Raw genomic sequence first — 13,196 nt, 5'->3', positions numbered from 1 at the left:
AGTTGTGGGGCTCATAAAAGTGTACGTCTCCTCCTTGATCAGTAGCATACGATCTTATTTATTCAGTGAGATTTCCTAACATCAAGTACAATGTAGAATTTATGTGTCACTGCAGAGATGAAACGTAGCGATGGGTTTACCTTAAACCTGCAATAAACAGAGACACATGTCTACATTTCACAATGCGGCAACCAAAATACACAGCCTGACATTTTCACTTCCAGAACAAGCACTGATTAGTATCTGTATACATATTAACATTAGAAAAAGTAAATATTTTAAAATGTACTATTTTGATGAACACATTGACACCACCACAAATGACTATTTATAAAGATGGATGAACCCTCGGTGTCATTGCCCAGGGTTGGGGTTAGGTTCCTGAAGAGCGGTTTTGAAGCTCAGTGCGGTGGATCTGGCTGTCGCCATCTTGGAAGTCCTGACTAATTAAAATCAAGCAAACAACTATGCAGGTGACAGCTGTACCAGTGACCTGTAACGCCATGCAGCTGTTGCTTAAAGCGGACACGCCCTAAATGATGCTTTACTTTAAAGGGGAACTACTGTTTTTTACAACCTGGACCTTATTTCTGGCGTAAAATACGATTGTTTACTCACCCATATAACTTTTTTATATTTAGATCCAGCGGAGTGCCGCGTATATCCATATAGTGGGAGTGACTGGGGCACCGAAATGCAGCCTCTAAATAAAGCATTATCTGCCGTGAAACTCGTTCATTTCACCAATATTTTGCTATGCCCCAGTCCCCCAGTCACTCCAACTATATGGATATACGCGGATGTAAATATCGTCCGAACGACTCCAAATAACACCAAAGTTATATCAGTGAGTAAACGATCGTATTTTATGCCAGAAATAAGGTCCAGGTTTTAAAAAACGGTATTTCCCCTTTAAGGTTTGATATAAATTAAACAGGTGTGTTATATAAAAATTAACTGTACAGGTGTCAGGAATGAGAAAATTGGCCACAGAGATCAAAAAACACTTTTTGTACCAGACTGTAATCATGTGTATTTCTGCTATGAAGTTGGACATTTTAACATGGATATTGTTTCGCTTCTGGTTCCAGCCTCAAGAGGACATTTGAGGAACTACAGTTTTTGACCCTTTCTTCTTGGCTTCCTTATTTATTCCCAGAGGAATACTCGTTTGGCTGGAACCAGCAGCTCGTTTGTTGAGAATAAATAGTGGAGGGAACAGCTATCTAAACATGTTATATCTCAACATCCACACAGAAGCAGCAGTTTGTGGTTTGACATGGATTGACGTAATAGAACTATCTTCTAGCTTGGTGCAGGTGAAATAAACTTGTAAATTCGCTAATACTAGCATTAACATTATGCTTTGTGTATGGATCAAACAGCTAAGATCTAATGTGTATATCAGGAAGTGTTAGAGGTGATGGAAGATGGATTTGTTTTTGACAGAGACCTCCTATTTTTATGCCAAGTGGTTAACAAGCAGCTGGCTTATTCATCATCAGAGTGGAATCAACCAAAGAAAAAAAAAACTATCAATGGGGAAATACAATATGAAAATAGAAATTATTCACGCTTTCAAGTGTCATTCATCTGTCTTCACACACCTGTCTCATTTGCTTAATTCTGTTAAAATCCCGCATCAAACCATTAAATTTCATTATCTGCTCAGCTTTCCCATTTTTCCCATTGTACACATGTACAAGTTTGATAACCCCACGCAACAGGGCAACCTTTCCTTTTCTATTAGCACTTTTACCGCCAGTACTTTATGGCCATTCGGCTCATTATGGCCGTTCAGTCAGACAATGCAGAGCCTCCGCCGGTGCTTGATGCATTCCTTCTTTGTGTGGATCGTTTTGTGGGAGAGCGGGCTGGTGTGAACGGTAAGGGTATCCTGCTGATTCATGCTGCAGTCAAATAGTCTCAGCAGAGTTTGTGCCATGCTCGACCCTTTGAACACAAGAGGAAATGGAGCCTCTAACCTTGTCAGCGTGCTGCCTGTCAAGCTGTGGAGGCCCAATTTAAAAAGTCAGATATGTTATTTATGAGGCTCGGGGATTGTCCAATGAATGCGTAAGAACACGTTTCCACATTTCCCCAGAACGCGTAAAAACTTTAAGAGGCGCCAGCAGCAAACCTGCAAGACTGAGATTTGATGTTTTTTTACAAACATATATTTTAGTTAATGTTTAAAATATCTGAATGTCTCCTATTAACTTACGCAAAGACTGATCATCTACATTTTATTTTAGTTATATTAAGGTTTGTATTTGTATGTGTTGTTTGGGTGCACAGATATGTGTGATAAAAATCCGTCTGATAAACTCGAGTAGCAGTGAGACACATAAGACTACGATGATTAATCTCACACACATACACACGCACGAACACATGCACAGAATAATTATCAGAGTAATTAGCTTCCTCAGCAACTCAAAATCTTCATCGGTCCTCAGCGAGTATTAGTTTCTTCACCCAAGGCGCATTTCTCTACAAAGCTCCCTGATTATTGTTTATTCTCCCAGACCGCATTATCACACAGTGCTTGCTGCAGCCATGTTCACAACTTAAGGCTCAGCGACATGAAGATTACAATGGATCCCAAAATTATTTTGGAGAAAATGTACTTTTTGGTACACGAAAATGACACATGTGACACACGTTTGTATTTATTAAGCATTAACAGTGGCCAGAAGCCTCGATTTAAATCCTGATTCCTTCTGATACTGCCTGAGAGGTGTTAAAATCGTCAACGCAGCTTATTGTTTCTCATCTGTGTAGCATTTGAAGGTTTTACTCGCGTCTGCATGAATTTCCTTAGCGAGCCCGTTTTACTCCCACAAACCAAAGGATGGAAGCTCTAAATTGCCCGTTGGTGTGAATGTGAGTGTGAAAGTGTTTGTCAACATGTGTTAGCGATGTGATAGACTAGCAACCTGTTCAGGGTGTACCCTGCCTCCTGTTCAGTGTACGCTAAAATAAGCTACAGCTCTCATTACTTTTAAGTGGTTTTAAAAACAGTATAAATAGATGGTTAGCTGAGACACGCAGGTGGTTGTGGTTGTATGTGTCCACCAATCAGTCAAATCAGTCATAGTAACATACATCGATCAGCCACAACATTATGACCACTGACAGGAGAAGTAAATGACATTGATCATCTTGTGACAATTCAGTGTTCTGCTGGGAAACTATTGGAGCTGGCATTCATGACCAGACCAGACACCCCCACCCCATAGCAATGACACTCCTTGATGGCAGCAGCCATCCCCAGCAGGATGCAGCCTGACACACACACAAAAACAGTTTAGGAACAACTAAAAAAATATGAAGAACAGCACAAGGTGTTGACCTGGCCTCCAAATTCACTAGATCCCAAACTGATCAAGTATCTGTGGGATGATCCACAGAGGCCCCTCCCCTCAACCGATATGACCCAAAGGCCCCCACTAACAACATTCTGTTGCCAGACACCACAGGACACTGTGTTTTGGAGGGACATAATGTCTGATTGGTGTATGCAGTGAAGACTTATAATGAATTTAACAAAATGTTAATGTGTTAAGGTGTTAGAGTTCCTGTTTTACATATTTCTTGTGTATTTTGGGTAGGCTTCTCAGTAAGTCACTGCGTGTGTGTGTAAAGACTAGTCGACTTTACTGCTGTGCTATGACGCTTTAAGCAGGAAGTCGACTAGTCGCCGATCAGGTGACAATAACAACACGGGCGCCTTGTAGAAGACAGGTGGATGCGGTTCATCAAGTGTGTAGAAAAACTTCACTAAAGATGAAGCCCATTCTACCGTGACATGCAGAATATGTAAGTCAGTCTGAAATACAACTACTGCATTACACTCTCGTATGAAAAGGCATCCGCTAACACTAGCAGAGGAACGGTCCAAATCCTCTGGTCAGCGGTCAGTTAACAACTTTGCTAAACGTCCTGCGATAACAGGGAGAATTAGGCTGCTAATCAACAATTTGTTGGTGATTTTCATTGCTGCTGTTCATGGAAAAGGCTTCGGAGATACACTCAGAGATCTTACAACATGCTGTGAAGTACTATTAAACGCTATTGACGGTGTCTTTTATACAGGCCAAACATATCTGCAGCTCACAGTATTAATAAGCTCATGTGTTTATGTTCAGTTCTGTTGTGTTCTATTAGTTGACATTGTTGCTGTGGTTGTAGGGTGTGTTTTCTGTCCTTGATGTCAGTTAATGCACCATGCGAGAGACGGAAGTTATGGGCAGACCTGAGAGTTTACTGAGCGAGAATATTACATTAGAATTGTTAGACTGATGGTGTTTATGGTGCTGACGTGGGCTAAGTCTGACAGCAGCCCATGTTCAAGCTTCAATTACCTTGCAGAAAAGCCTCATAGCTTCTATTGTGTGAGATGGTACAGTATGTATTCAGGTCAAGAATATAGATTTCACTGTTGCAAAGCATTACTTTCTACTGGGTTTTTATGTGTGACATCATCAACTAGTAGATGTCGACTCGACTTTCACCACATATTAGTCGACTTTAAGAAATCAGAAGCCGTTCAAGCCCTAATGTGTATAGACTCTCAAGTCATTGTCAGTTTGTCTGTTCACCTCGTTTTGGACTCCTGTGATGTCCTCTGTTGCATTTCTTGCCTTTTGAGCTCCTTAAGTTTTACTTGTAGTTTTTTAATCTTATGTTGACCATTAGTTTCTAGGTTTAGTTAGTTCTTTGTGATTTGGACTTTTTACTTCGTCTTCTCTTCACTGTGTTTCATTTTGGGCTTTTTTAGTTTCCTAATGTGCTTCCTGTGTCCAGCTTTTATCATTAAATATTTATAAAGTTGACCCTTAATATTTTGGATATGAAATGTCATTGGTTCTTCATTCAATCCTACTAGACATGTATGTGAAATCATCTTACACAATCATCTTTGAGTATTTCTGGCAAATTTTAATAAATTCCATTAATAGGTTCTCAACATATTGCATTCGCATAAATGGGGCAGTTTATCCTTGAGTGGACGTTTGTGTCAATTTTTAAGAAATTTCCTCGAGCTGTTCCTGAGACATTGCGTTCACAAAAACTGGAAGGACATATTGTGTATGAAAAACACAATACGTCTCCAGGCATGACTGTCACTGGCAAAGAGGCATAAAAAGGCCTTACCCTGACAGTGCTGGCAACATATAAGCAAAGAAAACAACCCCATGACTGTCACAGCATTGTGTTTTTTTCAAGCCGAGCCACTTCAAACCAATGATAAAGGCAAGGGTGAGCGCTGAATATAACCAGACTGTTGTAATTTGAGCAGAAAAGTCATGTACTCGTGGAAGGAAGCTGCAGGTAAATGTCATCATTTTAGACATGTTTCTGAGATTTCAGCATTTGCTGAACAAATGCTTGTTTTAAGCAGCATTGTTTCCCATCACTAAGCAGAGCAACACTACCATCAATACCCAACATACTCATCTTAGCTGCTAGTTCTACCGAGCTCTCTCCTGAGGTGCAAAATAAGCAGAAATGAGCAGCATCCAGAGCCAAGGGCCAAAACACAACAGTTAAGGAAAGGCCAAATAATAACTGTTAGACATTAATTATTCAGACATGGAGGCAGAGGTAAAGTGGCATTTTAGGCTTACTGTCATCACCACAGCTTATTAAAATGCAGTGCTAAAAAACTCTCACCTCAAAAATAACCCCAGAAACTCAATTATACTCCATTAAAGTGGGATACATACGGCGTTCCACTTCTCTGAGCTGCAACTTTAATAATGCTGTGATTTAATATTTTACTGTGACCTCATTGAACGCGGAGACATGTTTGTCACATGAAGAGCCTCTTGGTGCTGACCCACAGTTACATCATTTCCTGTCGGTCTCAGCCCTGAATCTGCTTCGAGTGGGAACGAGGGCAGGGAAATGTGTCTCGTCTCAGCACTTCAAACTATTTCCTCCGATCCAGTCTGCATTTATTACCTATCAATATTTATGCGTTAGCAAACAGCATCCTCTGCTCAGTGTTGAATAAGACATGCTTGGGTATCGATCGCGGGGAAGAACGGCTGCGCCCGCTTTAATGGAATAACTAAACTGGTGGCCTCAGGTAAATGGGCTCCTACAAGTTAATGCACACAGACGCACGGCGCACTTAAATCACAGAATTAACATGTCAGTTTGCTTCATTTTCAACGTGTGTGAAGGGCTCACATGCAACTAGCTTTGTTAAAATGCTTACTAAAAGGCTTACAGTGCCGCTTTTGTAAAAGTTGCACACTTCACAATCAGCACGGTTGTCCTGATGAATTGATGCGCTGATAAAAGGCTGAATAAAGACAAATGATGCATGAATGGATTTGTGAACATCCTTTAGCTTGCTTCGATCGACATTTCTTGCTTGGTTGCTTGGTGATGGTGGTTAAGTATGTGGGAGAGCCCTACAGTACGAAGGAAAGGCAACTTTGATCTTCATCTTCACTCGCTCTCTCTCTGTCGTCTCTCCCTCCGCGTGCTACAGTAAATGAATGAGCCTGGCTGGAAGACCTTCAGGCTACACGTTTCATTTTGAATTCCATTGGTGAAATGTTAGTAAAAACCCCCTCATCCGAAATGACTTCATTCAAACCTGCTGCTTTGTTGCAAAGCGTGTGAACGCGCCAGGGAGGAAGGAACTGAAAGGGGAACAGATTGGATTTACTTTACAAGCCTGGCTTCTACTTTACCAAATACGTTACAAATTGGTCATTCACTAAGGCTCGCCAAACAGTGTGCAGCAGAGCTTAGCAACCGACACCAAGAACAGCAGGTCTGTCAACCTTTGGATTTCTAAAGCGGCCGGAGCAACAACTGACATTTAAAAGAATCAGAAGGGTGGTATATTTCTAACCTTTCCAAACCCAAATATACAAAGTGTAAGGAAGAGATTAAACTAAGTATTTATCCAGTCTCATGGGAGCTCCTTTGACTACTTGTAGCCATGCCAAGGAAGAAACCCATAAATATAGCAACTACAATCATTTATGGGTTATAGGTAGAAAGAAAAAGAAGAGTTCACGACTAGCTAATGTCTGCTCAAACCAGGGGTGGTTATTCCAATGGGGCAGTGAGGTCCTGCCAAAGGAAGAATGAAAGAAAGGGATTTTTTCTACCACATTCAACCACAGTATTTGGCTAGCTGTCAGTACCTGTGCATCTGAATGTTCAATCAGTGTCTAGTTGTGTTCCACAGAGCCTGGATCGTTCTCATACACTCTCATGTGAAGGTTGTTTTCTTCTGAATGACTTTCCAGGAGGGCTTGAACTAATCGTTATGTAACCTGCTTTACGTTTCGATTGCTGCAACAGCCAATTTGCTAGCAATCAAGGCATTCCTGTGAAACGAAGAAGCACTGGCCATGCTCTCCACGGAAAGGAAACTAGTGTGGCACATGTAGGATTTCACTGAGAGGGTAATTGACCATTTTGCTGCTTTGAAAGGAGACCGAAATTTCAAAATAAGTGAAATAGTTATTTGATTGCAGTTATTGTATCGTACAATGGTTGCACATTATGAACACCGCAGCCGAAGCCTGTTATTCTGGATTTAATGCACCTAAAATGAATTGTATGCAATGCACTGAATCAGATGATTATAAGGAGTTATTTTGCATTACTGCTAAAGTAGTTAGTTTTTTAAAGTTGTGAAAGTAAGTAAGCTAAGCGCATATAACACGACAATATGATAACAGCACTGTCAACTTTCAGCAGTCTGTAATAATAAACCTGACATGTCAGAAAAAATATTTATGACTTCACTTAATGTAGCTGTAAAATAACAATAAAATGAAAATGTCCCAAAAGCTGTGAACTTATAAACTCTGTGTGAGACAGTGCAACTGTTATCATGTGTCGTTACATTCCGACCCGCCCCGTCCCTGCGTGCGAGATAATTAATAGTTTTAAATAGTTAATGAAGTTACTCCTGTAGTGGCGCATGCAAAAAATGCACACTGCTCATTGGGATCCTGCTGCTGTGTGATGCTGCAGGTACTTAATAAAATCAGAGAAAAGACGACTACTAACAGCTGGAAGCGACAAACACAACTTCGCCGCATATTAGTACCCCATCAAAACATTAATTAGTGGTTAATCCAGACTTCATCACTGGGAATATGGGCTCTGAATGAGTAAAACTTTTGGTCTGCTTCAGGTCTTGGTCTGGTCTGACCTCTGGAAAGAGACACAAATGGTTTGTCATGTTCAGACTTCTGTGAGCAGAGCAAGCTTTATTTAATCTTTATTTTTTCATAAAAGACTGGCTTCAAGGTTTCTTCTTATTTGGTGTGAGATGTATTTGGGCAGCGCGGAAGTGTTCGATTATACCAGGACCAGTTTGCTCTACACTGTAATCTGTGAACGATGCTGTTTCTACATGTCCTCTGTGCTGATCGCCGACTGGCAGGGATGCTAATGTTTCGGTAGTCTTTCAGCTGTACATCACATATGCAGCCGTCACGCGCACAAGCAGGGGTCCCATTTTAAAGGAGTACTCTGGAAATGTCGAGAAGTCAAACGTCCTTTTCATCCAACTCAGGTTAATTAGCCTAATTAGCTAGCTAGCAGCGGCTGATCAAATCTGCCAGCTGCAGTCATTTCAGCTGGCTGGAAATGAGAAGCCTGTGCTGCGTGCCTGAATGGGGCACTGTGTTTTTGCTTTTGTGTGTGTTTTCTCTCTCTAGCAACGGGCTAATTTGAATCAGAGAGAACAAATCAGCTGCAAAACAGTGAAACTAAAATGGACACGTGAATATTTTAAATATTTTTTGCTCCGGTATTTGCAATTCCAGTTGCAGCTGCTCTGCTTGATATGTGTGTAAATTTTGTGCCTGCCCACATTTAAACTGCTGGGCTTAGGTCTTCTGCACAAGTCTCTCTGTTCAAACAGATGATTAAATAAGCTAAAAAAAATATAAGGATCAGTGTGTGTGTGTGTGTGTGCGTGTGTGTGTGTGTGTGTGTGTGTTGTGTGTGTGTACTTACAGCTATCCTCTTCTTCAGAAATGAGCTTGACCACGTAGCAGGCGTAGATAAACCCCACCAGCTAGAGACAAAGAGAAAAGCCAAAAACAGAGGAAGATTGTTATTTGTGCAAAAAACGAAAAAGAGAGACAGAGAGAGAGAAAAGCGAGGAAGAAGAGACATTGAACAAATAGTTGGAACAGACAGAGAAAACAGGTGTTGGTGGAAGTGGAGCAGAACAGCACTGTGGTGTTTTGCTCCAAAATAGAGCACTTGAATCAGTGGACACACACACACACACATACATTTCTGGCATCGTCAATGACAACCACAAGGTTAGTGCACATTTTCACTGTTTCAATGCATGTCTTCAACTCTTATACATAAATATATGGAAAAAAAAGAGAAGTGCCACGAGCGTGTCTCCACAGTAGCGCTGTGGGTAAACATAAGCTAAGAGATTGTGATCACTGAAATTGAATTTTCAGCTCCGCTTATTGCTTTGGTATTACGATGTCGAGGCAGATAGTTCTGGATTTGTCGCCGCCGTCAAAATGAAAAGCTCACACCGCGCCACTCGGGCAAGGCTCTGCTGCGCCCGGCTCACACCGTTCTCCCTTGCCTCCTCGCACGTGCGTTTGAGGGCGTTCACGTTCACCTGAAATAATAAACACTCAAAAGGAAGCGCCGCAGCAGCTCTGCCGCGACCAGGAACTGAAAGCGTTAAACAAGTGTGTGATGTTTAGACAGTGATACAGCCGTCCAGCACCTTTGCTCTCCCGTCCGCTCTCTCATTGGCTGTCTGTTTCCAAGACGACCGTTAGGAGGCGGCCGATTGGAGCAAAGGTGCGGGAGGGTGCGGGGAGGGTGCAGTCAGCGTAAGGTCAGCATTTCGGTGACCTTATTACCCCGCGATGATAGTGGAGGGAAAGGAGGTAAAGAGAGAAAGAAACGTGGGACGTGAGGAGGATGGGAGCAAGCAGTGATGGAGGTACACGTGTGTTTGCGCGAGGCATTAAGTTAACATATTAGCCTGGAAAAGGAAGCCTTATTGCTAAAATGAGGCTTAAAGTGTGGGGGAAAATGACATTGACCTGGTTGGTATTCTATTGACTACGTGGACACACACATCGACACACACACACACAAACACAGCCAGCTGCAAATGTGAGCAGCTACATTTGAGATTCAGCGTATACCTCAAGGTCTTGACCTCATTTAGTCTAAATAATGTTCAGCTCCCAGAGCTCCTCTCGCCTCCCACCGCTTCTCATGCTCTCTCGCTATTTCCTTCCAGCTTCCTGTCTTCTTCCTTCCTTGTATTCCTGCCCCCGTGTCCCAATACGGTCCCTTTTCTCTTTCACCACTTCTGCATTTTCTCTCCTCTGCCCCTGACAAATAAACAAGAAATACAGAAATACAGTGTTTTGCCGCGCGGGGGATGAATTTACTTAAAGCCCAGTGCTAGAGTAGACAATGCTGCCGACATCAGCACGGGGATCAGCGATGATGAGAAAATCAATGTGTTTTATGTAGCAGATATGCCTTGAAAAATTACCACTGGTCAAAGATGCTGATAAACTTTATGGGCTGCAACATTTCAGCTGTCACTACCATTGACAGCAGCTTATATTCTAAAAGATTAAGTTGACCTCAGCCCGCAGCTGCCAGTCCAGCTGAAATGTGTGTGTTTCATATGTTATTCACTTGAAAGAGACTTTTAACATTACAAAGTCAAAATGGTGCACTTTCCGGAGTTTGTGGAGTTTCCCGACACACGGAGTAAAAACCGATCCGGGCAGCGCTCCGTCTTCTGCAGGCTCATTGCCTCTGAAAATGACTTTTGGGTGCAGTTTTGTTAGCGCGACTGACTCAACAGGGTGCAGAGAGCCGTGCCCACCGAGCGACAGAGAACGTTTGATCAGCTTTGACAAGAGCGCCTTTCCCCCCCACATCAATATCCTGTTAATATTCCTGAAACTCCAGCATTCCGTTTCGGTGTCGCTGCATGTAAACATAATATCCTGTTTACAATAAATCCGATCGTATCTCCTCCTCAAGTGAAGGAGTCCAAATAAGATAGCTTCGGCGCACCGATATCAGCTATGAGGCTGTGTGTGTGTGTGAGCCTTATCTTGTTTATTGCTGGGTGTGAGTACGCTTGCTGCCTGTAGTGATATTTGGATGATGCTGCTCATGAGCCTTTAAAATTGAAGTATCTTATGTTAAAGGGGCAAAACCATTTCAAAACACGTTTTATGAATCTAAGCTACATTTAACAAACAGCTTTACCTTTGCCCAGCTCTTCTTTGTCATCATACTTTTTAAATCCAAGGTGGTACCAAACATCAGCTTTCAGGCCTGAGAGTGCTCTTAGAGTTATTCACTTGTCATGTTTTGGATGTCCCCAACATGTCTACTGATCTCAATCTCAAAACTAGGCACGAGAGAGCACAGCGAGATTTTTTTAATGTGGTGTACATTTAAAAAAAGAAAATGTATCCAAGGATTTTATTAATCGATGTCACATGTTTCAACTGAATATCGACTGGAATTGAAAAAATACATTTTTTAAGCCAAGCACGAATGAGAATTCATGGATTAATTCATCTTCATGATTCATTCATCTTCTGTAACCGCTTGTCCCCTGGAGGGTCGCGGGAGGGGGGGCTGGAGCCTATCCCAGCTGTCATCAGTGAAAGGCGGGGTACACCCTGGACAGGTCTCCAGTCCATCGCAGGGCTAACACAGAGAGACAGACAACCATTCACACTCACACCTACGGCCAATTTAGAATCACCAATGAACCTAAAGAGCATGTCGTTGGACGGTGGGAGGAAGCTGGAGAACCCGACAAGAACTAACAAAATGGTGACTGACCATAGTTTGCGTTGTGTGAGAAAAACGTAGCCTCTCCCTTTGTCCATCGTTTCTGCTGCTCGGCTTCCGTTTGCATTTATATGGACTGAATTCAAGTGAGCTTCTCCGCGCTTTCTCAGACAGACACTGGTTCCTTTTTTCATTTCGTCTGAGGATTAAGGTTACCTGGTTCAAAAAAACTGAAGGGTGTTCGGTGTGACGAGTGGAAATGGAAATAGCACCACTTCGACTCAGACAGGATCCCTGCCCTGATCAGCCTGACAAGCAATAACTTGTACAGCTTCACCACTTCACCTCACAGCGGCGGGTAGCTCATTCAGAGCAGAAACCATTTTTATGGATCTTTATGTCCACAGTGGCACACACAATCCCAGGAGGCAGAGGACAGTGTTCATCCCATTTCTTAAACCTACCGCACAGCAGGTGCCTGTTGCCATGGTAAACACTGCAAATGTAGTTATGCAGCAGTAAGTCAGTAAAACCTGGTGGCATTATCCCAAGGTGGAGAAAGGTAAAGGCATGGGTAATAAACTGTCAAATGCACATGTTCTTCTCTTGCCACTGCATTTGACTGTGACATTTTTCCCCTTCAGAGTTTGAACAGAATGTTCTGAACAAATGTTTGCAATGATAATGACTGTAAAGTGGACTAGCTGCACTGAATTTACACCTTCTGGTTTCATAACATCTTCCCAATTCGTGCGCTTTCCTACCGAGGAATACTGACAGGCATTCACAGCCACGTTTCCTACCCCAACCTTTGAAGTTTATCTACAGCTTCTTGGTAAATTTATTTCATGGCTCCCATTTGGCCTTAATACCAGATTAGTGTGGGTAATTAGGTGATTTTAAAGCAAACTGGGTGTTTTAATGGTAAGTGCTGTCAACACACAAGATGCAACGAGACCTTCCTGGGTTTATACCTGCCAGTTAGCGGAGTCGTGCAAACCAGTGGGAAACCATCTGAAATGGCAACTCTAAACTGCACACAGGTGAAACTGTTAGTGTGAATAGATGTCTTGAGTTTTTAAACGATGGATGGAATGAAAGATATAGATATGATGAACGACAAACGAGTTGCCGGGTGTATCCGAACGTGTGTCTAGTAACAAACAATTTGGATTGACTCTAAAACCATGCTAGAGGCTCTGAGAGACTGTATCTACTCTATACAGGGCAGTACATTGGCCAGCCAGTATTTGGGCTGAGACCTTTTTAAGAGAAAAATAGTGCATCACCATCTTGTACAAGATTGTCCAAAGTCATGAGGAGTCTTCCCCTGAGCGTTACCATTAATGCCTGCGCCCAAGTGCACGCCAATCTATCCA

At 42.3% G+C, this 13,196-nt stretch overlaps 1 protein-coding gene across 2 annotated transcripts in view; it reads right to left on the bottom strand.

Annotated features, from left to right (window-relative positions):
- nkain2 (sodium/potassium transporting ATPase interacting 2) overlaps window positions 1-13,196 on the bottom strand; it is a gene marked incomplete at both ends in the record, with an annotated part of 77,676 nt that overhangs the window by 534 nt on the left and 63,946 nt on the right. For both annotated transcript variants that reach the window (XM_084559783.1, XM_084559784.1), the window contains one exon: window positions 9,010-9,070. In XM_084559783.1, the coding sequence (XP_084415909.1) occupies window positions 9,010-9,070 (61 nt within the window). The remainder of the gene's footprint in view (window positions 1-9,009; window positions 9,071-13,196) is intronic.

The sequence above is a fragment of the Chelon labrosus genome (genome assembly GCF_963514085.1).
Source record: "Chelon labrosus genome assembly, chromosome: 14".
Classification (NCBI taxonomy): Eukaryota; Metazoa; Chordata; class Actinopteri; order Mugiliformes; family Mugilidae; genus Chelon; species Chelon labrosus.
The sequence above is the reverse complement of the archived record's forward strand: the minus strand, read 5'-3'. Positions and strand labels throughout refer to the sequence as shown.